The sequence below is a fragment of the Sapajus apella genome, unplaced genomic scaffold, assembly GCF_009761245.1.
Source record: "Sapajus apella isolate SASKATOON/1434 unplaced genomic scaffold, GSC_monkey_1.0 scaffold29, whole genome shotgun sequence".
Lineage (NCBI taxonomy): Eukaryota > Metazoa > Chordata > Mammalia > Primates > Cebidae > Sapajus > Sapajus apella.
The window spans coordinates 22,791,936-22,819,266 of record NW_022436969.1 but is presented as its reverse complement, the minus strand read 5'-3'; the positions used below and the strand labels follow the sequence as shown (position 1 = coordinate 22,819,266).

At 47.6% G+C, this 27,331-nt stretch overlaps 1 protein-coding gene across 1 annotated transcript in view; it reads right to left on the bottom strand.

The window, feature by feature from the left end:
* The window catches only part of IMPA2 (inositol monophosphatase 2), a 57,222-nt gene extending 30,131 nt beyond the window's left edge, over positions 1-27,091 (bottom strand). Inside the window, exons 1-2 of the mRNA XM_032293413.1 lie at positions 26,749-27,091; positions 10,209-10,342 (exon numbers count right to left, since the gene is read on the bottom strand). Of these exons, the coding sequence (XP_032149304.1) occupies positions 10,209-10,342; positions 26,749-26,844 (230 nt within the window). The 5' untranslated portion in view covers positions 26,845-27,091. The remainder of the gene's footprint in view (positions 1-10,208; positions 10,343-26,748) is intronic.
* Positions 27,092-27,331: the final 240 nt, after the last annotated feature.

Sequence of the window (27,331 nt, the reverse complement as noted above, 5' to 3'; positions counted from 1 at the left end):
ATTCACAGGTGAGGAGTTCAAGGCCCTAAGTGGAGAGATTTGCCAAAGCTGCTAGGGCCTGTGACCGAAGCAAGTTTATTTATTTATTTATTTATTTAGAGACGGAGTTTTGCTTTTGTTGCCCAGGCTGGAGTGCACTGGTGCAATCTTGGCTCACTGCAACCTCTGCCTCCTGGGTTCAAGTGATTCTCCTGCCTCTGCCTCCTGAGCACCTGGGATTATAGGCACACGCTACCACACCCAGCTAATTTTTTGTATTTATAGTAGAGAAAGGGTTTCATCACGCTGGCCATGCCGGTCTCGAACTCCTGACCTCAAGTGATCCATCCGCTTTGGCCTCCCAAAGTGCAGGGATTACAGGCATGAGCCACCAGGCCCAGCATATTTGTTTTTTTGTTTTGAGACAAGGTCTTACTCTGTTGCCCAAGCTGGAGTTCAGTGGGGTTTTTCATAGCAGCTGTATCAATTTACATTCTCACCAACAGTCTGCAAGGGTTCCTTTTAACCTACATCCTCCCCAACATTTATATATATATATTTTTGAGACAAAGTCTTGCTCTGCTACCCAGGCTAGAGTCCAGTGGTACCATCATGTACCTGCCCAGCAGCTCTGAACAGAACAACGGAGCTCACAGCTCAGCACTTGAACTCCTATAAGGGACAGGCTACTCACTGCAGCCTCAACCTCCAGGGCTCAAGCGAGCCTCCCACCTCAGCCTCCCAAGTAACTTGGACCATAAGCATGCAGCAGCATGCCTACTTAACTTTTTAGTAGAGATGGGGATTCACCATGTTGTCCAGGCTGGTCTCAAACTCCTGGGCTCAACCAATCCTCTGACCTTGGCCTCCCGAAGTGCTAGTATTACAGGCATGAGCCACTGCACCCCACCAGAAGCAAGTTTAAATCTTATCATTCATTGATTCAGTCTACACCTGTCTTCTAAGTTAAGGATCAAGCCTTTGGATTTCATGGATGAGTGAAATAAAAAAACTAGGGAGGTTTTTTTATTTCAGGTTTTTTTAAAAATAATTAAGTCTATCTTTAACATCATTTCATGAAAGACTAAAATCAAGGAAAGAGAAAAGCTCAATAAGAGTCTTTCCTAAGGGGGGATGAGAGGCAACTTCATATTAAACATATTGCTTAAGGGATATATTTAAATACTTTGAAAGCAGAAAAATCACAATGTCCTATTTTATTTTATAATATGTACATAATTTTCTTACATCACAAATTTACCAATTTTTCTATATCTAAAATACAATTAAATCCCCAAGATTTACTTTCTTTTTAGACTTAGTCATTGGCAAAAAACACACTTCACATAAATATGTTGAAAAACAACTTCATGGAGGATCCAAGATGGCCAAATAGGAACAGCTCTGGATTGCAGTTCCCAGCGAAAACGCAGAGGGTGAGTGATCACCGCATTTCCAAACAGATTTATGCTGCCCACAGACCTGGATATTCCTGGGTGGAAAACTACCACAGTCTCCAGCACGGCTGTTTCAGCCAGTGCAGCGGGTCTCCACACAAAAACTCACAGAAATCCAGGCACCATTTCAACTGGCGACTGGAATGCCTGGGAGACAGAGTCGCCTGTTCAACTGAAGAAAAGGAGGCTGAAACAGGGAGCCAGATGATCTCGCTCGGCTAGTCCCACCCCCACAAAGACCAGCAATCTGAAACACTCTGGATTGATAGTTTCACAGCAAGCACAGCTGGACCTGGGACGGTCCAGCTCTGTGGCGGGAAGGGCGCCCACCAGGACCAAGGCAGTCCACCACTACCGAAGCAGTCCACCATGACTGAGGCAGGCTGCCATTACAGAGACACTCCACCATTACTGAGGCAGACCACCATTACTGAGGCAGTTCTAACTATACCCCTATAAACAAAACTGCAAGGAAGTTCACACAGCAGCTGGGCAGAGCCCATGACAGCTCAGCAACGCCTCTGCTGGCAGACTGTGACTAGGCTACCTTCTCACTGGGCAGGGCATCTTTGAAAAAAGGCAGCAGAATGACAGGAACTTATAAATAAAGCACGACCTTCCCGGAACAGAGCACCTGGGGAAAAAAGGCGATTATGAGTTCTGCTGCAGCAGAGCTAAATGTTCCTGCCAAGCAGCTCTGAACAGAACAGCGGAGCTCACAGCTCAGCACTTGAGCTCCTACAAGGGACAGACTGTCTCCTCAAGCAGCTCCCCGACCCCCGTATAACCAAAGAGACACCTCATAAAGGAGAGCTCAGGCTGACATCTGTGGGTATCCTTCTGTAGCAAAGACAGCAGAAGAAGAAACTGGCAGAAACCCTTACTGTTCTGCAGCCACTGCAAGTGATCCCCAGGCAAGCAGGGTCTGGAGTGGACCTCTAGCAGGACCTCTAGCAGTCCTACAGCAGAGGGCCCTGACTGTTAGAGGGAAACTAAGAAACAGAAACAAATAACTTCATCAGCAACAACAGGACATCCACTCAGAGACCCCATTCGAGAGTCACCAAGTGTAAATACCACAGGTAGATAAAACCACAAAGATGGGAAGAAACCAGTACAAAAAGGATAAAAATACCCTTTTTTTTTTTCCTCCAAGGAATCACAACTCCTCACCAGCAAGGGAACAAGGTTGGATAGAGAATGAGTCTAATGAATTGACAGAAACAGACTTCAGATGGTGGGTAATAACAAACTTCTCTGAGCTAAAAGATCACATTCTAACCCAATGCAAAGAAACTTAGAGCCTTGAAAAAGGTTTGATGAAATGCTAACGAGAATAAACAGCTTAGAGAGGAATACAAATGAATTGATGGAGCTGAAAAACACAACACGAGAACTTGATGAAGCATACACAAGTTTCAATAGCCAAATCAACCAAGCAGAAGAAAGGATACCACAGATTGAAGGTCAACTCGATGAAATAAAATGAGAAGGCAAGATTAGAGAAAAAAGAGTAAAAAGAAATGAACAAAGCCTCCAAGAAATATGGGATTATGTAAAAAAATGTAACCTACGTTTGGTAGGTGTACCTGAATGTAGCGGAGAGAATGAATCCAAGCTGGAAAACAGTCTTCAGGATATTATCTAGGAAAACTTCCCCAACCTAGCAAGGCAGGCCAACAGTCAAGTCCAGGAAATACAGAGACCACCACAAAGATATTCCTCAAGAAGAGCAACCGTAAGGCACATAATCGTCAGATTCACCAGGGCTGAAATGAAGGAGAAAATGCTAAGGGCAGCCAGAGAGAAAGGTCGGGTAACCCACAAAGGGAAGCCCATCAAACTCACAGCAGACCTCTCAGCAGAAACCCTACAAGCCAGAAGAGAGTGGGGGACAATATTCAACATCCTTAAAGAAAATAACTTTCAACCTAGAATTTCAGATACAGCCAAACTAAGCTTCATAAGTGAAGGAGAAATGAAATCCTTTATGAACAAGCAATTGCTCAGATATTTCATCACCACCAGGCATGCTTTACAAGAGCTCCTGAGAGAAGCACTAAACATAGAAAGGAACAACCATTACTAGCCATTCCAAAAACATACCAAATGGTAAAAGAGCATCAACACAATGAAGAAACTGCATCAACTAATGGACAAAACAACCAGCTAGCATCAAAATGGCAGGATCAAATTCACACATAACAATATTAACCTTAAATATAGATGGGCTAAATGCTCCAATTAAAAGACACAGACTAGCATATTGGATAAAACATCAAAACTCATCCGTGTGCTGTATCCAGAAACCCATCTCACATGCAAGGATATACAAAAGGCTCAAAATAAAAAGATGGAGGAAGATCTACCAAGTAGATGGAGAGCAAAAAAAAAAAAAATAAAGCAGGAGTTGCAATTCTAGTCTGTGATAAAATAGACTTTAAACCAACAAGGATCAAAAGAGACAAGGGAAGGGTATTACAGATCTAAAGAAGGGCATTACATAATAATAAAGGATAAATGCAACAAGAAGAGCTAACGATCCTAAATATGTACGCATCCAACACAGGAGCACCAAGATACATAAAGCAAGTTCTTAATGACCTAAAAAGAGGCTTAGACTCACACACAATAATAGTGGGAGACTAACACTCCACTGTCAATATTAGACAGATCAATGAGACAGAAAATTAACAACGATATCCAGGACTTGCAAACCTAATAGGCATTTACAGAATCCTCCACCCCAAATCCACAGAATATACATTCTTCTCAGCACCACATCACAGCTACTTTAAAATTGACCACATAATTGGAAGTAAATCACTCCTCAGCAAATGCAAAAGAACGGAAATCATAACAAACAGTCTCTCAGACCACAGTGCAATCAAATTAGAACTCAGAATTCAAAAACTAACTCAGAACCTCACAACTTCATGGAAACTGAACAACTGGCTCTTGAATGTTGACTGGATAAACAATTAAATGAAGGCAGAAATAAAGATGTTCTAAACCAACGAGAACGAAGACACAATGTACCAGAATCTCTGGGACACATATAAAGCAGTGTTTAGATGAAAATTTATAGCAATAAATAACCACATTAGAAGGAAGGAAAGATCTAAAATCGACACCCTATCGTCAAAATTGAAAGAGCTAGAGGTGCAAGATCAAAAAAACTCAAAACCTAGCAGAAGACAAGAAATAACTAAGATCAGAGCAGAACTGAAGGAGACAGACACACAAAAAACCCTTCTCAAAAATGAATAAATCCAGGAGCTGGTTTTTTGAAAAGATCAACAAAATAAACAGACCACTAGCCAGTAATAAAAAAGAAAAGAGAAAATAATCAAATGGATGCAATAAAAAACAATAAAGGGGATATCACCACAGATTCCATAGAAATATAAATCACCATCAGAGATTACTACAAATAACTCTATGCACATAAACCAGTAAACCTGGAAGAAATGGATAAATTCCTGAACACTTATGCCCTCCCAAGCCTAAACTAGGAAGAAGTCAAAACCCTGAATAGACCAGTAACATGGGCTGAAGTTGAGGCAGCAATTAACAGCTTACCAACCAAAAAAAGCCCAGGTCCAGATGGGTTAACAGCCGAATTCTACCAGACATACAAAGAGGACCTGGTACCACTCCTTCTGAAATTATTCCAAACAATCCAAACGGAGGGAATCCTCCCCAAGTCATTTGAGACCAACATCATCCTGATACCAAAACCTGTCAGAGACTCAACAAGAAAAGTAAACTTCAGGCCAATATCCATGATGAACACAGATGCAAAAATCTTCAATAAAATACTGGCAAACCAATGCAATCAAAAAGCTTATCCATCACGATCAAGTTGGCCTCACCCCGGGGCGTAATTCACCACATAAACAGAATCAAAGACAAAAACCACATGATTATCTCAACAGATCCAGTTCTCTGAATCTTCGACAAAATTCAACAGCCTTTATGCTAAAAACTCTCAATAAACTAGGTATTGATGGAACATATCTCAAAATAATAAAAGCTATTTACGACAAACCAACAGCCAATATCATACTGAATGGGCAAAAACTGGAAGCATTCCCTTTGAAATCTGGCACTAGACAAGGATGCCCTCTCTCACCACTCCTATTCAATATAGTATTGGAAGTTCTAGCCAGAGCAATCAGGCAAGAAAAAGAAATTAAAGGGTATTGAATTAGGAAAGGAGGAAGTCAAATTGTCTCTATTTGAAGATGACATGCCTGTATATTTAGAAGACCCTATTGTCTCAACCCAAAATCTCCTGAAACTGATAAGCAACTTCAGCAAAGTCTCAGAATATAAAATCAATGTGCAGAAATCACAGGTATTCCTATACACAAATAACAGACTTAAAGAGAGCCAAATCAAGAACGAACTGCCATTCACAATTGCTACAAAGGGAATAAAATACCTAGGAACACAACTAACAAATGATGTAAAGGACCTCTTCAAGGAGAACTACAAACTGCACAACGAACTAAGAGAAAACAAACAGATGGAGAAACATTCCATGCTCATGGTTAGGAAGACTCAATATTGTGAAAATGGCCATATTGCCCAAAGTAATTGATAGATTCAATGCTATCCCCATCAAGCTACCAATGACCTTCTTCACAGAAGTCGAAAAAACCACCTTAAACTTTACATGGAACCAAAAGAGAGCCGACATAGCCAAGTCAATTCTAAGCAAAAAGAACAAAGCAGTAGGCATCACGCTACCTGACTTCACACTATACTACAAGGCTACAGCAATCAAAACAGCATGGTACTGGTACCAAAACAGAGATATAGACCAATGGAACAGAACAGAGTCCTCAGAGGCAACACCACACATCTACAACCATCTGATCTTTGACAAACCTGACAAAAACAAGCAATGGGGAAAGGATTCCCTGTTTAATAAATGGTGTTAGGAAAACTGGCTAGCCATATGCACAAAGCAGTAACTGGACCCCTTCCTGACACCTTACACTAAAATTAACTCCAGATGGATTAAAGACTTAAACATAAGACCTAACACCATAAATACCTTAGAAGAAAACCTAGGTAAAACCATTCAGGACATAGGCACAGGCAAGGACTTCATGACTAAAACACCGAAAGCATTGGCAACAAAAGCCAAAATAGACAAATGGGATCTAATTAAACTCTAGAGCTTCTGCACAGCGAAAGAAACAATCATTAAAGTGAACCGGTAACCAACAAAATGGGAAAAAATTTTTGCAGTCTACCCATCTGACAAAGGACTTATATCCAAAATCTACAAAGAACTAAAACAGATTTACAAGAAAAAAGCAAACAAACCCATTCAAAAGTGGGCAAAGGATATGAACAGACACTTTGTAAAAGAAGACATATATGAGGCCAACAAACATTTAAATGCTCATCATCACTGGTCATCAGAGAAATGCAAATCAAAACCACATTGAGATACCACCTCACACCAGCTAGAATGGCAATCGTTAAAAAATCTGGAGACAACAGATGCTGGAGAGGATGTGGAGAAACAGGAACACTTTACACTGTTGGTGGGAGTGTAAATTAGTTCAACCATTGTGGAAGACAGTGTGCCAATTCCTCAAGGACCTAGAAATAGAAATTCCATTTGACCCAGCAATCCTATTACCGGGTATATATCCCAAGGATTATAAATCGTTCTATTATAAGGACACATGCACATATATGTTCACTGCAGCACTGTTTACCCAAATGCTTGGGACCAACCCAAATGCCCATCGATCACAGACTGGACAGGGAAAATGTGGCACATATACACTATGGAATACTACGCGGCCATAAAAAATGATGAGTTCGTGTCCTCTCTAGGGACATGGATGAACCTAGAGACCATCATTCTCAGCAAACTGACACAGGAACATAAAATCAAACACCACATGTTCTTACCCCTAGGCGGGTGTTTAACAATGGGAACACATGGACACAAGGAGGAGAGCATCACACACTGAGGACTGTTGGGGGGGACTAGGGGAGGGACAGTGGGGGCTAGGGAGTTGGGGATGATAACATGGGGAGAAATGCCAGATATAGGTGATGTACCGGTATGGAGGCAGCAAACCATATTGGCATGTATGTATCTATGCAACAATCCTGCATGTTCTTTACATGTACCCCAGAACCCAAAATGCAGTAAAAAAAAAAATATATATATATATATATATTTAATTTTTTAAAAAATTAGAAAAAAAAAAAGAAAAACAACTTCATTTGATCTCAATTTTTGAGGCAAACTGAGAAGAGAAGATAACACCTGCTTTCATCTTGTCTTTGCATTCACCCCCAGAGCCAGGGAGGACGGGGTGACACACAGGCTGTGGCTGACAGTGGTGCAGCCAGTATTCACTGGCTTGTGGGAACCCCAGCTCTCAATCACTGACTCCTGGTCAGGTGTGTGAGTCTGACCTACCAGGGGGCCTTTTCAGAGATGGACGCTGGTGTCAGCCCTTGGGCAGGCTTCCAGGTAAGCCTGCCTTGCCCTACCTATAATCCCCTGCTTTGGGTCATGGTTTTCCAAAGGAGCTCTAGAGCCTAATGGTCCCTGGCAACCCTAAGGCTTCAAGGGTGGAGGGAGGTACCTGTGCTCACTCCATAATACATTAACTTTTATCCTGTGACCACAACGAGTATCTAAATTTACCTCTTACAAATGGAACCAACTACATACATTTACACAACAGTGGGTTGCATGCAATGTCAGAGTGCGGTTTGTCCAAGTGACCTGCTGAAACACATCACGGCCCCAGTAACTTCACTGTGCCTGGTCTTACATTTCCTCCCAGCCTTTACCAGACCCCACACAGATAAGCCAGCTCTCCCCTGCCACATCCACATGGCTCATCACTATAGAAACCTCTAGCCCTATACAATTAATAAAGGACCTGGAAACAGCTGGCTGGTTACTGTAGCATGTTTCCTCTCAAAAAATCCTTATGATAAATTCTTTTTATATTGCCCTTTAATTAAAATTATGTTTTAAAAGGTTTTTTAAAAATCGCAAACATTTTACATCCTATAACCATTGTAACTGATGCCAGGGATCCCAACCTTAAGCAGAGTAAGGAAATAGAAAGTAAGAGAAGCTTAAACTCAAATGTTGTCAGCAAAACAAACATGAGCCACTGGTAGACAGAAATTCAGAGGCAGAGCTGGTAACCTAGCTTGAGATAACCTAACTAGTTAGAAGGAAACAACAGGAAAAAAGGAGGTATGTATTTTAACACTGGCTTGTTCTTTCATATAATCATTCATAGCAACAACAACAAAAAATATACTGAGAGCCAGGTGCAGTGGCTCCTGTAATACCAGCTACTCAAGAGGCCGAACCAAGGGGATCACTTGAACCCAGGAGTTCAACGCTATGATCACGCCACTGCACTCCAACATGGGCAACTGAGTAAGACCTTATCTCTTAAAAAATGCATTAAAAATCAACGTAAAGAAAAGTATTTTAAGCCCACCATGTGCTGAATGGACACTGAGGGAGATTAACGTCTATATTTCTGCCACCTAAGTCCATATAAACCCGGATCACAACAGTTATAATACTCTATAGCCAGAAATTCAATAACTGGCATTCAGTTTTAGGAATCCAACATCTTTTTTCTTTTTTTTTTGAGACGGAGTCTCGCTCTGTAGCCCAGGCTGGAGTGCAGTGGCTCAATCTCGGCTCACTGCAACCTCCACCTCCTGGGTCCTGGTTCAAGCGATTCTCTGGCCTCAGCCTCCCGAGTAGCTGGGATTGCAGGCATGCGCCACCACGCCTGGCTAATTTTTGTATTTTTAGTAGAGACAGGGTTTCACCATGTTGGTCAGGCTGGTCTTGAACTCCTGACCTTGTGATACACCTGCCTCAGCCTCCCAAAGTGCTGGGATTACAGGCGTGAGCCACCGCACCCAGCCAGAATCCAACATCCTTAAGAAATTCTACATAATGAAGAAAAAAGATGCCTTGCATCCAAGGTACTGGTCTTCAAAATCTGTACTGCAGAACTCCAGAGGTGAGGGATGGGCCTCAGAGCCCCCCCAGAGTTAAAGAGGACGTCTCAATCTGGGGTTCACGACTCCCTTGGAACTCTATCCAAATTGCTATGTGAGTATTTTAATTTTTCTGAACAAAAGATCAATAGCTAGCATCAAATACTTAAAAGGTGACTCCAAAAACGTTAAGAAATGCTCATATAGGCTTCCTGTGAGGACAGCTCTGGGACCTGGCTGTGGCAGCCACTCCTACCATGCCCTCTGGCCTGGGCAAGGGGGTGTGCATGGCTCAGCACTGGTGGTGGGCCGAGGGCCCCACGCAGCTGCCAGTGCCACTTGGCATCCCAGCCTCCTGGGAAAGTTCCCCAGGCAGCTGAGCAGGCACAGGCCAGCAGGGAACATCACCACTCCAGGCTTCTTAGAATGGGTCACATTTCCAGTGGGTCCTTCCAGAAATAACAAATGGTTTAGTACAGGGGTACAAGGAGCTTTTCCTGAGCATACGATATTCTTAAGAGGATGTATCAACATGATGGTTGTTAAGATGACAGTAAAAAGAATGAAAACAGGGCTCAGTTTGCTTACTAAGTAACTGACGGATCGCAGGTCAGCCTGCGTGGCTTAAGGCTTTATGTCTGGCCACATCAACAAATGGCAGAGACCCCTGACCCCTGCAGACCCTGCCTTCTCTATTAGTGTGACAAGGGTTACTGAGGGTGTTTCCCAGAGAAATACACCTACCTGTGTGAAGGAAACCTTTCTCGCAACTCCGAAATAATTAAATCTTCCACAAGGTGATCCGTTTCTGTCACTAGATCTGCAGCTGATGTTTTTGTTGAGACACGTTTTTCCTCAGTCAGGGCCTTCCTGATGATCTAAAATAAAAGTACAGAAGCTGGGTTAAACGTCCAAGCATCCTCTTCCCAGGCGAAAGAATTCTCTACTCCTTTGAGTCCGCTCTGTTTTCAGCCTGCCATGGGGAGGGCGCAGCAGGCGTGGCTCTGTGGGTCACTGACTTCTTACATCACTGACCTCGGAGCTAGTATCACAGCCTAGGCTCTCTGGGTTTCTAGTGAGCCTTAATGTCTCAACCATTATTCTTTTACAAAACAGACTCACTGCTTGAAATTATTTTGTCCCACCTGTGAAACAATTTTTATTTGAGTAAAAGAAAAACACAGGGGTTTTGAAAAGAGTATGAAACTTCCTCCATAAGAACTGCCCAAAACAAGATCATGTTACACACCTGTGCCCCATGTAATCCCATGAATTCAAATTTAGGAGATCTCTGTATAAAGCAAAAGCTTATTTTCCCTAATTCACTTTATCCCATGAAATGGGATATGCCCTCAAATCTAGATTGCAAATGTTCCCACTGAGAACCCAGGAGAGCTAAACTGTATTTCAGGAACCACGGCCAGCTCTCACTGCTGCTCTGGGTTGGAGCAGCCTCAGCTGTCACAGAGTTCACACAGGATCCACAGGGCTGAGCTCAGACACAGGCTCCACAGCTGTGCAAGCTGCCAACACACTGGTCTACACCTATCACAGCTAAGCATAGGGGCAAGGAGTGGGATGGCTCCAAGAACCCCAGGAAAACCCAAACGGGAAGGGATAAAGAGTGGCGAATCAGTCACTGGACACCTCCAGAGGGACTAGTTCTGGTCCAGCCTGGGCCTTTTTTCTCCTTTTTGTTTTAAGACCAGGTCTTTCTCTGTCACCTAGGCCAAAGTGTGGTGTCACGATCACAGCTGACAGCAACTCAAACCCCAGGGCTCAAGTAACCCTCCCACCTCAGTCTCCCCAGTAGCTGGAACAACAGGCACTAGTACTGTACCTGGCTAATTTTTTATTTTTTGGAGAGACAGGGTCTTGCTATGTTAGCCAGGCAGGTCTCAAACTCTTGGGCTCAACTGATCCTCCCACCTCTGCCTCCCAAAGTGCTGAAATGACAGAATGAGCCACCGGGCCCAGCTCTTGCCCATTTCTGTTTGTCAACAACCTGGTGTCTCCCTCATCATGATGACAAAATCAGGGCACCTAAACACAAATTCAGAGCCTTCCTCCAAAACCAGTTACACCCCAAAATCTTGTATTTCTCTCAAAAGGACCATCAATTAGCCAGGTACCTAGACGTGACGTCCATCACCCTAGAAGCTTCTGGTAAGCACGCACTGAGGACCCACTCACGCCAGGCCCTGTGCTGCCAGACGAAGCACATGGGGAATTCTACAGAACAATCAGGAGCCCCCGAAACTCAGCCTCCCATGTGCTCCACTCCATGCGGGGTCCACCTGCTCTTCTCATTGCCTGCATCCCAGAGCTGGCCCATCCCATATTGAGCTGAGGCAGTTTTTCTTTTAAGCTTGGTTGCAAAAATAACAGATACATATAATAGAAAATTCAGAGTGTGATAGGTCATACCAAAAACAGGCATACAGCGACCACATAGCCACGTCCTCCGGGTAGCCATAACTCCAGGACTTCATATTCTTACAACAGCCCCCAGCTCCCACCACCCAGGCTCTGCCTCTGGCCAGGGTTTGCCAGTTCCTGCTCATCGTCGCCAGGTCAATTTTATTAAATCACCAATTTGCACACAGCACTCTCTCAACAAATCAAGCTCCACAGGCCTTGTTTGTGACTCACACTCCTCACTTGTGGCTCCCGTGGCACCTGCCCATGCTCCAGAACCCTCAACTCTGAGCTGGCCAGACAGGCCTTTGGCACAAAGCTTATCTCATGTGTAGCCACAGTGATTCCGGGCATGTGTGTGTCTCTGTTGTGTATCTATGAGTGTGTGTTCATGTGGTGTGGGGGAGTCAGGGTGTGTGTGTCTCTGTGTGTATCTCAGTGTGTGTATGTTACTGTGGTGTGAAAAGGTTCACATCACACTATGTCTATCTCTTTGTGTGTGTGGTGTCAGTGTGGTGTGGGAAGATGCAGGGTGTGGTGTGTCTATGTGTGACTCTTTGGGTGCGTATGGATTTCTGTGTATGTGTGTGTTGCTGTGGTGTGAAGGGATGCAGAGTGTGTCTTTATGTCTATCTGTGTGTGTGTGTGTGTGTGTGTGTGTGTGTGTGTGTGTCTGTGTGTCTCTGTGTGTATCTCTGAGGGTGTGTGTGTGTGTGTGTGTTGCTGCGGTATGAGAGGATGCAGGGTATGTGTGCCTCTATGTCTATCTCTGTATGTGTGTGTATCAGTGTACAGGGTGTGTGTGACTCTGTGTATCTCTGGGTGTGTATGGATTTCTGGGTGTGTGTATTGGTGTGGCGTGGGGTTGTGGGGAGCGTGTGCATAGAGGCAGGGTGAGAAAGACACCCCAATCAGGGGACACAGCCCCAGAGAGGATATGGCAGCAGAGCCTCTGGGATCTCATGGAAGGGCAGACTGTGGCTGCACAGGTCTGACTGGGGTCCGAAAGCTGCCTTTCTGGTAAGCTCTAGGGTGATCCCGATGCATGTTACTCACTTGAGTAACATAGGGCTAGAGCAGGTTCTCAAACCCCCACGTGAAGAGGGCCACTAAGAGACCAAGACGTTCCATCTCAGCAGGCGGGGGTGGGCAGGTGGGGTGAGGGGCTCCACGTTTTGAACCAGCACCCCCAGTGAGTCCGGGAACTCCACCCAGGACCACCAGCTGAGGAGACAGCCGCTTTACTTCATGCTTGTGGCATCCCCACAGGGGGAACGGCCGCGAAGCTACCTCCAAGTGTGGATAGCATTCCAATCGTCCACCCTTGCAGCCTCCATGCAGCAGCTGGACAGGGAATCTTCAGACCCCAATCACATCAGATCACTTTACTACTGCAGAAAATGATCCAATGGCTTCCTGCTGCTCACAGAACAAATCCCAAGCCCCAGGGCCCTTGGAAAACTCCAAATTCCAAATCCCAGGGCCAACTCTTCACAGCTCACTTCCAACAGGTCAGCCCCAAGGTGCTCTCCGGCTTCGCTCTGGGGTTTTATCACTGATCCTAACTAAATCTGTTTCTGCCCCAGGGACTTCCTGTTTTCTGGTTCTTGTACAACTTATCGTATCCCATCTGAAACCGTCCTTCCTGTCTGTTTTGTTGTTGACTGTCTCTCCCAGGCAGCTCCTGAGAGCAGAGCTCTTTCTGCTTCCCCGCTGTATCCCTAGCATGAGGAATGCTCCCTGGCATTCAACAGGTACACAGAGTTCTTTGAAAGAATGAATAAAACATACACTGGGCTGCTTGAATAGACTATGCAACATTTTTCCAAACTGGAACACGTGACTATGTGAGTGCTGACAACCCAGGTCCTTCTGTCTGGCTGTTTTTCTGGTTGCCCTGTTGAAAAGATCCAGTGCCTCCATCCACGAGTCCCACCTCCTGGAGCCTGACCACATCTGCTTCATGCACTGTCCCGGCACAGCCAGACGCACTTCCTAAAACACTCACAGTGACCACGCATCTCCCCAGCAGAGCACTTGGTGGCGCCCTGTCACTATGTGGATAAAGTCAAAACCCCCCGAAAGGGAGCATACAATAGCTTCCAGATTTGTCCTTGCAGCAGAGACCATTTGATCCCAAAAGCCCAGTATCCCTTTCTTCCTTTTAGGAACAGAACCCCCAAGTTGGAGCAAGCACAGAGCCACCTCGCAATCTGCACGCCATGCCTCCCATGCAGATACGTGCAGCCTCAGCACCAAGTTCTGCCCCAGAGGATGGGACTGGAAGCAAGATCTGCAGCTTCTGAGTCACATCCTCAAAAGGACATTGCCTTGCACTTCCTTGTGTTCCGTTCCCCCTTGCCACAGGCTACAAAGTAGGTGTGCTGTCTATGCAGGAAGAGAAAACCTTGGAGCAACAAGGGAGAAGGAAGCTGGGTGTCTGGGTGACTTCGTGGAGCAGACCGCCCCACTCCCATACCTCTAACTAACTAGACTTCACCTGCTCCTGTTACTGGCCTCTGTGAAGAAACCAAACCATCAGCCGAGCAGCTGTGCACCTTCCCCAATCCCTCCTTTCTCAGCTCCCCTCACCTCCAAGCTTTGAGAACCCCATGGCCCTGCCACACGTTATCCCTCATCCTGGAGTCTCCTGATGGAACCGGCACTGGCGGCCTCAGCCAGCCCACTGTCCTCCTCCCTTATGACTCAGTTCAAACACCACCTTCCACGAGGAGTCTCCAGCTTCTGCGGGCAGAGGGGGCACTTGCCCGACTGTGACTACAGCGCTTACGCAAACCACCAACTGGCACCCACAGCACTTATCATTCCATGCATCTGCTCAACCAGCCTGGGTAAGGAACACTGCCCTTCTCTCTCCGTCCACCTCCAAAAAGTCATGGTACAGCCGGCATGGGGGCTGCCACACAGGGGTCTCCAGAAAGACCTGCTGAGTGGATGCATAAAGAGTCCTTGGCTGCTGCACGCTGAGCTCACAGTTAACTAAACACTAGAAGACCTTTTAATAGGTACTCCGTGTCACCTTATCTAAGCTCGCCGGTATTTATGCACTCAGTTTTCCACATTCAAAACATACACAGCTGTGTGTGTGGAGGACATGTGTGCTGAGGCCCTGGGGGCAGCCTGGAGAATGTCTGCTGCAATCTGGATGTGCCCCCCAGGAAAATGGGCCCAGTCATTAAATACAGAGTGGGAAGAGGTATAGAATCAGAGCCAGGACGCTGTGTTGTATTATGCTGTTATTTTTCTCTTGAGACAGGGTCTCTCTGTTGCCCCAGGTGGAGTGCAATGGCACAATCTTGGTTCACTGTAGCCTTGACCTCCTGAACTCAAGCAATACTCCTGCCTCAGCCTCCCCAGTGGCTGCATCTACAAGCATGTGCCACCATGCCCGGCTCATTTTTATTTTTATTTTTATTTTGGAGAAGTGAGGTCTCACTATATTGACAAGACTGGTCTCAAACTCTTGACCTCAAGTGATCCTCCCGCCTCAGCCTCCCAAAGTGCTGGGATTAAGGTGTGAGCCACTACACCCTGCCTTCATGATCTTTTAAAGTATTAACTATTTTCTGATTTTATTAATATTTATTCCCGCAGTTTCTCTGATGGCTTTTTTTGTGGGTGTGTTAGGAGGCCAGCCACAGGGCTCCAACATGCCTGTGCCTCCTAGCAGCACGGCAGGTGACCCTGTGGCCAGCCTCTCCCACTAGACTTGGCCTCACCATCGGGCTGTTGTCTTGCGTCAGGTGTGCAAGGCAATTCCCACCCAGCCAGGGCCACACGCCCCATGCCAGGTTCAAGCCCCCTGGGATTTTCTCCCTCCCACACCTCTGTGTCTTTGGACATGATGTCCCTTGTGCCTGCAGTGACATCCCTGGATACCTCCTGCCTCTCTGTGATCTCAGCTTCCACCTACTCCAGCACAGCTCCTCCAGGAAGCCACTCGTGTGGCCGTCCGCCCACTGGTCTGGCTGAGGCCCCTTTTCTGGGTCAGCTACTATACTACATAACCCACTGTACTTGGCCACTGCCCTGTCCCCTACACTGGACCATGCACTCCTCCAGGTTGGGAACTCTGCATTTCATCCCAGTAGCTCCAGACACTACCCTCACCCCAGGCAGGGGAATGATACCAGCGACACGCACTCATATGCACCAGAGGAGGCTTTACCAGATGTACTCGGGGGCGTTGCACGCAGGGGGGCTGCACAAGGTAGCTTCCTTCAGTCACCAACAGACAATGACACTAAGCTAACCTAAGTAAACTCAGAAGGTCTGTCCTGTAGCTCTTCATGAAGAAGATGCATATGAAAAATTCCCCTCTAGGATGTAATCCTTGTTTTCAGCAGTTTCATAGTATCAGTGGGAATAGAGGGGGATAAAGTATACTCTAGAATCAGACAGTTCTGAATTCCAGTTCTACATGGGTTCTCAGGGCCTTAGTTTCCTCTTCTGTAATAACAGTATATCTAAGACATTGGGGTGTTTTAAGAATCACAGGAGGTATTGTACCAAAAGGTCTTGGTACACAAACTGATTGATTTACACATAGAACAGTATCAGTGGTGAGAACACGTATCTGAGAAAATTTAATGACTTATGACAAAAAATAAGAACGTAACATACATACAATGTGCAAGTTGCAAAGGGGATGCTAAAATACTAGGTTAAGAAAAGTTTAATTCACAAATAGTCCTATGCTAAGAGAAAAGCTGATGAAAAGTGCTGTATTTCTAAAATCAGTGAGACTCAAGCAGCCCTGCCTTTTAGCCAGGATCACATCCACAGAGCGGGGGAGCACGTGGGGTTACTGGTTCAGTTTCCACTGAACCCCTTTACCATGGCTATTTTCCCTCAGTCTTAGAGATTTTAAACACTCTTATTCCACCAGCAATAAGTTAGGTATACTGGTTTTTAATTAATGTTTTTCAGCTACTCGCTAACTAAGCATGCACTTCACAGACCCCCTGGCTTGGGACTCTCCTTCCAGTAGAATTCTGTTAATATATAACATATAAAATATGGGCCTGAAGTCACTGAAGCCTGAATTTCAAATCTAAAAGAAAAGGTCACCATCAACTCCAGCTTCAGAGACATCCCAGGCTGACATATTCATGGAGATATCCAAATGTCTTTCCTGTCTCACCCCACCTTGGTCTTGTGTTCCTGTCCCATCCGACCTTCATGCCTGTCACTGCAGGGCAGGTGGCATGTGCTCCGGAACCCAGGCCCTGCACATCACCCAAGAAGCAGCACGCTGGAGCCTTGCCAGAGTGCAGTTTCAATAGGTGACGTGTCTTTCTCTCTGTCAGGTCAGGAAGGTGGCCACTGGAGGTGTGCGCCTGACAACACGCCTCATGTTTATGCTTCCAGATTTACTGCAACACCACTGAATCGTGGTGTGATGGTTACTTTAACATGTCAACTTGACTGAGCTATGCGGAGCACAGATATTTGGTAAAGCATTGTTCTGGGCCAGGCACAATGGCTCACACCTGTAATCCTAGCACTGTGGAGGCCAAGGCAGGCAGATCACCTGAGATCAGGAGTTCAAGACCAGCCTGGCCAACATGGCAAAACCCTGTCTCTACTAAAAATACAAAAATGAGCTGGGTGTGCTGGCGCACGTCTGTAATCCCAGCTACTAAGGAGGCTGAGGCAGGAGAATCGCTTGAGCCTAGGAGGCAAAGGATGCAGTGAACAAAGATTTCACCACTGCACTCCAGCCTGGGAGACACAGCAGGACTCCATCTAAAAAAAAAAAAAAAAAAAAAAAAAATTAAAAAGTGTTTCTGTAAGGGTGTCAGCATCTTTTTTTTTTGAAAAATAAAATTTAAAAAAAGCCCTCCTGGGTTCAAGCGATTCTCCTGCTTCAAACTCCCAAGTAACTGGGAATACAAGCATGCACCACCACGCCCAGCTAACTTTTTTGTATTTTTAGTAGAAATGGGGTTTCAGCATGTTAGCCAGACTGGTCTAGAACCACTGACCTCAAATGATCTGCCCACCTCAGCCTCCCAAAGTGTTGGGATTATAGGCATGAGTTATGGTGCCTGGCCAGGTGTCAGCATCCTAATCAGGAACGTAGATCACCCTACTTCATGTGGGCGGGCCTCGTCCAATCAGCTGAGGGCCCAAACAGAATGAAAAAGCTGACCCTCCCGCAAGTAAGAAGGGGCTCTTGGCAGGTGGCCGTGGGACTGCTAAGCTCCTCCTGACCTATGGCCTGCGAACTGGAACATCAGCTCTCTCCCTGGGTCTCCAGCTGCCAACCCACTCTGCAGACTGGACCCACCTGCCTCTTGCCAGGCCTGTTTCTCTGAAGAACGCTGATAAAGGTGACAATAAAACCTAACAGTTCATCAGACACCCAAGTAATAACATGCCTATCATATGGTGTCATGTGGCACAAGTGGTCAGCATTTCACAGCTGTTCACACATTGCAAATCTCTGCATGATCTCAACCCCAGGAGGAAGAGGAGGAACCCATCCAAGCAGAGGTGGCTCTCAGGCCAGCCCGCCTCAGGCTCTCCAATCCTCAGCACCTCCTTCAGCCTCGTGACTATATTTCTCCTCACCTTCATCTCTACTCGCCCTCTGCCCTGACAAGCCACTGGCACCTCCCATACCCACGCCAGCAGCCACCCGTCACCCGCATCCCAGCTGCATTCTCTGTGTTGCAGGGCCCGTGGCTGTGGCCCCTACCTCCTCTCATGGCTTTCCTCCTAGATCCCCACCATTCTGCGGCTCATCTTCCACCATTCCTTGAAAGTGGGCGTTTGCAAGCCCTCGGGACTGCCCCAGCAGCTGAGCTCCCTGGAGATGGCCTCCACTTCTTCACACCCTCCCCAACTCCATGGCCTGAGCTCACGCTTACAGAGCGCTTCCTCTCCCCCGTGCCGTTCTGAGCAGTTCACCTGCACATATACTCCACACAGTAACTCTGAGGACAGCAAAACTTATTCTCCTCATGCTAAAGATGAGGAAACAGAGGCACAAAGAAATGGAGGCAGTTGCCCAAGATCCCGCAGCACAGGAAAAGGGCACAGGAAAAGGGATCCCAGCACCACAGTCCAAGTCCTCCACCGCTAAACAGAGCTGACCCCACGGCTGTAGCCATCACAACTGATCACTTCCTAATCCCTCTCCAGCTCACATTTCTCTCAACAGCAATGACAGCCCGCCAGCTGCATGAGCCAGAAACCCAGTAGTCCTTTATTCCTATGTCTCCCTCAATGTACGACTCATCATCAAGTCCACCCCAACTCACAGCACCCAAGCGCCACACCCCATCAGTTCGAGCAGGACACCCACCTGCAACTCTGCCCTCCACACAGGGCCCCCAAGTACTGACCTCCTCTCTCCCACCTCAAGCTTCAGCCAAAGGGCATTTCTTGCAGGTCCTAGGTGCTGTGCTCTCTTTTCCCCTTCCGCTTTTCATCTTCTCTACCAGTCCCGATCCCTCTTCTTCCCTCTCCCCTCCCCAAGACCATCACCGAACTTTCCTAGCTGACTCCTGCTTTTCTTTCTAAAGACACCCTCAGCTGTAACTTCCTCCAGAAAGTTGTCCACATACCAGGCATTGGGATGGCCTCCCAGTCCACCTGCACACTGTGGTGACCAGCGACTGGCCAGGTCTGCACCTCCTCCATCACTCACATGAGAGGTGAGCCCAAGGGCAGGGCACCACTGTGCAGACGGCCTCCTGCAGTGCTCACAGCAGGCTGGGACAGTGGACACAGGATCCTGAAACTGGCTCTGCCTAGGGACCAAGGCCTTTCCCCACCTCTCACAGTAGAAAGAAGACGCAAACCAGGCTCCAGGCTCCAGGCTCCAGTCTCCACTGGGCCCAGGAGGGTCCAGGAGACAGGGAGGGGCCTGGAATCCTGAACTCCCCTCTCCTCCAAGTCTCAGCTCCCAGTGCCTTTAAGCTCCTGCCTTCCTCTACCCCTAAAGCTCGGGGAGATTGGGGCCTGTATCTTACTAGCAACCTCTCCATCCTCTGGCTGAGTGATTTTACCCACCCTTCTCCCCAAAACTCCAAAGACAGTAATCTCCCCTGGGCAGCGCTTCATTTGGGCAAGCAAGTGACTATCTCAGGGCTGCAGTGAGCTACAGTTGAGTCCAGGACTCACTCTTCCCATGGGGATGAGGTCTTTACCAGCCTCTCCTTAAGGGGGCACAGGTGGGACCTCTCTGGTGCTCCAGAGTGCTGAGGGCTAGGATGAGGCTGGCCAGTGGCAGGGACAGTGCCTTCTGCCCTCCTGCTGCTTCTCAGGCAGTTTTTGTTAGCAAAGTAGGTAGGAAATGGCAGGGACCTCTCAGACAAGGTCAAAGCAGTGAGCCTCGGACACTTGGAGACCATGTGCGGCCCCCGCCCCACCGAAGGGACAGCTGCTACTCTGTGCCTGCCAGCTGCTGTCTCACAGGAATTCTGTCTCTGCTGTTGTCTGAAATGTTGGCGAGTTTTCGAATTTCTCATGTAGGCTGACCCCACCCTGTGGAGCTAAGCAGACACTGGAGGCGTGGACCAGGCAAGGCAGGGGCTCAAGGCCGTCACCACTGCCTCCTTTCCTCCTCCTGCCTCCTCTTCCTCCAGCAGCAGGTGCGCTCAGCCCAGGCAGGAAGAGTGGGGAAGCCTTTTCTGGAGAAATGAACCACTTCAAAAATGACCTCCACAAACTGGCATTTGTGAGGATCCCAAGGAGGCAAACGGGAGCCTGACCTGGGCTCGTCTGACAGCAAAGCCCATCAGCAGTCAAGCCTGCTCTCCTCCTGTCCAGGGCATGGCCCTAAATACCATCTCCAGGACCGTGACCTCCACACGGCATCTCTGCCATCAGTTTGGATCCAAATGCAACATCTCCATTTAGTGAAACCCTGTCTTTACAAAAATTAAAAAATATTATCCAGGCATGGCGACGCATGCCTGTAGTCCCAGCTACTCGGGAGGCTGAGGTGAGAGGATCACTTGAGCCCAGGAGGTGGAAGCTGTGATTGTACCACTGCACTCCAGCCAAGGAAACAAAGCGAGACCCTGTCTCAAAACAATAAGAAATCTACTGGCAATTCAAGCTTACCCTGACCAGAAGAAAACACTCCACTCCCATCTCCAACCTGTTCCTCCTGCAGTTTTGCCATCTTGGGAAGTAGCAAATCCATTTAACCAGTTTTTCAGGCCTAAACCCTTAAAGTCATCCTTGTCTCCTCTCTTTCTCACACCCCACATCCAACCCAGCGACAAACCCTGTCATCTCAGCCTTCAAAATAAATGTTCCTTCTTCGCTGCACCCCAGTCAAATCCACCATTTCTCACGTGGCTTCCTATCAGATACCTGACTCTGGTCCCCCTAGTGTCCTACACAGGGCCCCATGCAGCAGCCAGGGTGGTCCCCCTGCATAGAGTCCTGTAAAGCCCCACACAGGACTCTGCCCCAAACCTCCCCTCACACTCAGAGTAAAAAGGCTAATGTCCTTTTCCGAATTGTTCAATGATTCTTTGTTGGATGAATACATTTCTAATCAGTATTTTAGTACCATCATCTTAAAAGCAAACAATATCAAAGAAGCCAATAAACATGTGCATTTAAGTTCGTTAATTACCTAAGAAACGCAAATGAAAACCACAATAAAATGCCACCTCAAGCCCATCAGGATGGCTACAATATAAAAGATAGACCATACCAAGTGCTGTGGAAGACGTGGGGAAATGGGAGCCCTCACACACTGCAGGGTGAAGTGTATCTTGGTATATCCTCTTTAGAGAACTACTTGGCAGAATTTACATTCCCAATGACATAGCAATTCTACTCCGACTATTAATAAATCACAACAGAAATGCATACATACATAATCAAAAGACATGTGCAAGAATGTTCACAGCAACATTATCCGTATTAACTCCAAACTCGATATTATCTAGTTTGCTCAAGAGTTGAATGAGGCCTGGCACGGTGGCTCGTGCCTATAATCCCAGCACTTTGGGAGGCCAAGGTGGGTGGATCACTTGAGGTCAGGAGTTTGAGATCAGCCTGACCAATACGGTGAAGCCTCATCTCTACTAAAAATACAAAAATTAGCCAGAAGTGGTGGCTCATGCCTGTAGATCCAGCTATTTGGGAGGCTGAGGCAAAATTGCTTGAACTCAGGAGGCAGAGGCTGTGGTGAGCTGAGATCATAACACCACACTCCAGCCTGAGCAAGAGAGCTAGGTTTCATCCCAAAAAAAATAAAAATAAAAATAAATGACCAGGCCCGGTGGCTCATGCCTGTAATCTCAGCATTTTAAAAGGCCGAGGTAGGTGGATCACTTGATGTCAGAGATTCAAGACCAGCCTGGCCAACGTGGTGAAACCCTGTCTCTAATAAAAATAAAAAAATTAGCCAGGCATGGTGGTGTGCACCTGCAAACCCAGCTACTCGGGAGACTGAGGCACGAGAATTGCTTGAACCTGGAAGGCACAGGTTGCAGTGAGCCAAGATCATGCCACTGTACTTCAGCCTAGGCGACAGAGCGAGACTCCATCTCAAAAATAAATAGGCCAGGCAAGGTGGCTCTCACCTGTAATCCCAGCACTTTGGGAGGCCAGGTCGGGCGGATCACCTGAGGTCAGGAGTTCGAGACCAGCCTGACCAACATGGAGAAACACCCGTCTGCACTAAAATACAAAATTAGCGGGGCATGGTGGCGCATGCCTGTAATCCCAGCTACTTGGGAGGCTGAGGCAGGAGAACTGCTTGAACCCAGGAGGCAAAGGTTGCGGTGAGCCAAGATCACACCATTGCACTCCAGCCTGGGCAACAACAGTAAAACTCCATCTGAAAAAAATAAATAAATAAATAAATTTAAAAAATAAAACAGACCAGGCGCAGTGGCTCACGCCTATAATCCCAGCACTTTGGGAGGCTGAGGCAGGTGGATCACGAGGTCAAGAGATCGAGACCATCCTGGTCAACATGGTGAAACCCCGTCTCTACTAAAAATACAAAAATTAGCTGGTCATGGTGCGCGCCTGTAGTCCCAGCTACTCGGGAGGCTGAGGCAGGAGAATTGCTTGAACCCAGGAGGCAGAGGCTGCGGCGAGCCGAGATCGTGCCATTGCACTCCAGCCTGGGTAATAAGAACGAAACTCCGTCTCAAAATAAATAAATAAAACAGTTGAATGAATAGTGATATACTCACATAATAAAATACCATGCAATGGAAGTTCCCATAGTGCCACTCTAGACTGGCTGCGTCTATGTGAGCAGGAACATGTGAGGTGGACACAGGCGCGGCACTGAAAATGTGTGGATCACAGAAAGAAACCAGATTTCAACTGCATAGAGCCAGAAGCAAGTCTGTGAAAAACAGACTGGCTTATAACTAATGTATAAAAAATTCATAGAAGGTTCTCAATTTGGTGGCATCCTAAAAATACACATAGCCAATTGTTACCAATAGCAAGTTTGAAGCCTAAATTAACTTTTCTAAATTATCAGTAATAAATTTCAATCGGCCAAGCTACAGGAAAGGCTGAATTTATCTTTCTGTTCTCCCCATATAAACTATTACAAAACCATTGTCATTCTACAAACAGTATGAAGCCAAAAAAAGAGGAAAAAGTATTACAGAAATATGAGAAGCAGTGAAAGAACTGTTATTTTTGTGTATTTTGTGATATGTGCAGTATTTCTTAGCATCTTAAAAATTTGTAGATGCGACAATTCTTATTCTAAATAATCTTATATCTAAATTTTTTATTTTCTTTCTTTCTTTTTTTTTTTTTTTTTGAGACAGAGTTTCGCTCTTATCGCCCAGGCTGGAATGCAGTGGCACAATCTAGGCTCACTGCATCCCTGGCATCCTGGGTTCAAGCAATTCTCCAGCCTCAGCCTCATGAGTAGCTGGGATTACAGAAATGCACCATGCCCAACTGATATTTGTATTTTTAGGAGAGACAGGGTTTCACCATGTTGGCCAGGCTGGTCTCAATCTCCTGACCTCAGGTGATCCACTCGCCTCGGCCTCCCAAAGTGCTGGGATTACAGGCTTGGGCCACCATGCTGGACCAACTTTGCATTTTCTTAAAGAGGACCCCTGAAATTGTCTAAGTTTCTGGCCCAACAAAACTGGCTCAACCCCATGGGGGGATTTTAAAGGCAGAGCTGTCTACCATACTTCTATTCATACATCACATAAAAGATAACAAGCACCCACGTTGGTGAAGGCTGTCATCTGTACTTGAGGTGGGGCTGTGGTCATTCCCTCCCTAAAACCCACCGTCAGGATGTGGGTGGCTGGAACTGGAAGAGCAGGGATGACCCCCAGGGTCACTGAAGGAAGAACAGCACAGAGCCACGGAGGGGGCAGGCGAGGGAATTGGGAGTCTAACCCCTGGGACAGGGAAGCCTCCTAGGATTGAGGCAGAGGAGAGATGGTAGCAGCTTTTCCCGGGCCACCTTGAGTGGAACCAGTATCTAGAGAGAAGGGACAGTGCGCCTTTAACTCTTGGGAGGTCCCTCCCTCCACTCCCTCACCTTTCAGCATCTAGAGCCCAGATTCCATCTCAGGGGCAACTGAGAGAAGCTAACAATAGAGCAGCAGAATGCTAGGTGCTGGTGAAGGGTGGACATCTGGGGCCACAGCAATTTTGCCAACACGCTTTTTACTAAGGAGGATTCCAAAAGGATCACCACTCACAACCTTTATACCCGAACCAAGCCATTTGGCTAAAGGATGTGTTTTCTCCAATCAGCACCCGATTGCATTAGAAGACAATCTGTCCCTCTTTACACAGGTTCCGATGACCTTGTGTGGCTTCTGTTTGTCCCTGCTGCAAACCATTCCAGCCATTCCCTCAGCACTGCCCGGCAGGCAGGAAGCATCCGCATAATGCCCGAGGAGGAGCCCCAGCAGCCCGGGCTTCCTGACCGGACTCCTAATGGAAGCATCTTTATTTCAACCCTCTCCTGCGTTTAAAAAAAAAGCTTTTTTTGTTGTTGGCAAGTTGCAAAGACATGAACTATCTCTTAAATAAGTTAAAAGTCATAGGAGCCTTAAAACTGTCCCTGCTCTATTGCAAGTTCCTGATGCACATTTGTTAAATAATAACACAAAATTTAAAAATCTGTTTCTTCAAGGACCTAAATTTGAAAAGTACAGAAACCTCTAACTTAACGTTAATCACCAGGGTTTACACAGCAGCATCTGAATCCTAAGCTGGCTTCTCAATGCCTCAAGAAAGGAAAGGTTTTTGGTAGAACCTAAAAGTTCCTCAATATCTGGCTGATGCTTGCTCTGGAAGGAAAGCTAGGAGGCAGGAAAGGAGGGAAGGAGAGGCCGTGTTTCATGCACACAGCAGACCTGCTTTCCAGGAAGAACACTTGCGCGGAAGCTACAAGCTTCATCTGCCTTGCAGGAAGGTTTAGGGTCCTCCTTTTCCTACAGGAAAGGGTCAGGTCAAAGGATGGAGTTTCACAACACTTTTAAATTCATTCATTCTTTACAGGCTGAGTCTTGGGTCCTTAAAACCAGAGGGAAGGCAGGCCCTTCAACAAAAAACGTGTCCACTTAGTAAAAACAGGATTAGAGGATTTGCACCAAGGTAAAGCACTATCCATACTTTGTAACAACTCACTTCAAATTTTAGGTTGGTAACAGTCTTATTTTAATATCTAGAGAAAACCGGTACAGCATGTTCAAACTGCCAGACCTCAAAAAAAAAAAAAAAAAAAAAAAAAAGAAAAGAAAAAGAAAAAATGCTGTTTAAATATAAAAGGCCAATCTGCCCACAACACACCACATATCCCCAGATCCCCGGAAACAATCACATCTTTTTTTTTTTTTTTTTTTTTTTTGAGATGAAGTTATGTTGCCCCAGGCTGGAATGCAATGGCGCGATTTACATTTCGGCTGACTGCAACCTCCCCCTCCTGGGTTCAAACGATTCTCCTGCCTTAGCCTCCCAAGTAGCTGGGACTACGGGCGTGCGCCACCACGCCCGGCTATTTTTGTATTTTTAGTAGAGATGGGTTTTTACCATCCTGGCCAGGCTGGTCTCTAACTCCTGACCTGAAGTAATCCACCTGCCTCGGCCTTTCAAAATGCTGGGATTACAGGCGTGAGCCACTGCGCCCGGCCCACAATCACTACTTAAGAGACAAACACGGAGTAAGCCATCTTACAACGCTGGGAAAACCAACACTCGCTTGCCTCCCAGTCCTGACGGTGTGTCAGGCACTGAGGAAGGTGGAAGAAACAATCACAAAAATGAAAAAGAGAAGAGAGGAGCTGCATTCCATTTTAAACCTGCTCCCTAGTTTTCGGTGGCTCTGAGGCTCGGTTTACATCCTTCCGGGCAGTGTAACAAGTTCCTCCTGAACTCAGAATCCGTGCCCACCGCGAAGTGTAGCCACTTTCAGGCTGTGGGTCAGGGTAAGCTTGGGCTGAGGATGCTGGAGCCAGGACAAACTGCAGCCCAGCCAGATCCCCACACGGCTGGGGCTTAGCCCCAGGCTTGCTCCCGAGAGCAGAATCCATTCATAGGTTCCTAAAAATCAGCCCGGTACGCTAGCCGTGTAGAGATTCCTACTTTCTGACCACTCGCTCAAACGCAAAGGTCACGTTAGCCGCTCAACCCCAAAGCAGAGGGGCTCGCCCCCCGGGCTCCTGGGCTGGGGAAGGGCGGGGAAGGTGTGTCCAAGACACCAGCACAAAGGCTCCTTCACCGCGCGGCGCTCTGCTCCCTCAGGTGCGGACCCCCGGGGCCCGCCGGCTGCGCGCCAGGACCCCGCCGCTCCAGGCGGCTCCTGCGGCCCACGCGCTTCCGCTCCGCCGGGAGTTTCGAGCCGAGCCGTGGCGCTCACCTGTCCCGCCCGCAGCGCCAGCTGCACTGCCGCCTGGAAGCACTCCTCCCAGGGGCCGGCCGCGGGCACCGCCTGGTCCTCACCGCTGGGCTTCATCGCCGCCTCACAGGGCCCCGCCACCTCCAGCCCCCCTCGGCGGGACCCCGGCTCCCACCGGATCCCGCCGTCCCGCCTCCAGGCTCCACACTCCCTCTGCCTGCTCCCGCAGCTCTGCGCCTAGTCCGCCGCCTGTCCCACAGCAGCACGAGCGGGAAGGGGATACAGCGGGCCGCGGGAGCCGCGCTTTCAGCTCCCCGCTCCCCGCCCCCCCCCCCGCCCCCCCCCCTGCCAAGCCCGGCCCCGCGCCCGCGCCCCTCGCCCCGCCCCTCGCAGAGCCAGGCCCCGCCCCCTCTCTTCTCGGCCCCGCCCCCTCTCTTCTCTTCCCCGCCCCTTGCCGCTCCAGGCCCCGCCCTGCACCCGCACGCTGCTCCTGGTCCCGCCCCGCGCCAAGCCCGGCCCAGTCCTGCGGAGCGCCCCATGCCTGGCCCCGCCCCTCTGGGCTTGCTCTGAACACCAATCAGTGCCGAGCCTCGCCCCTCCCCGC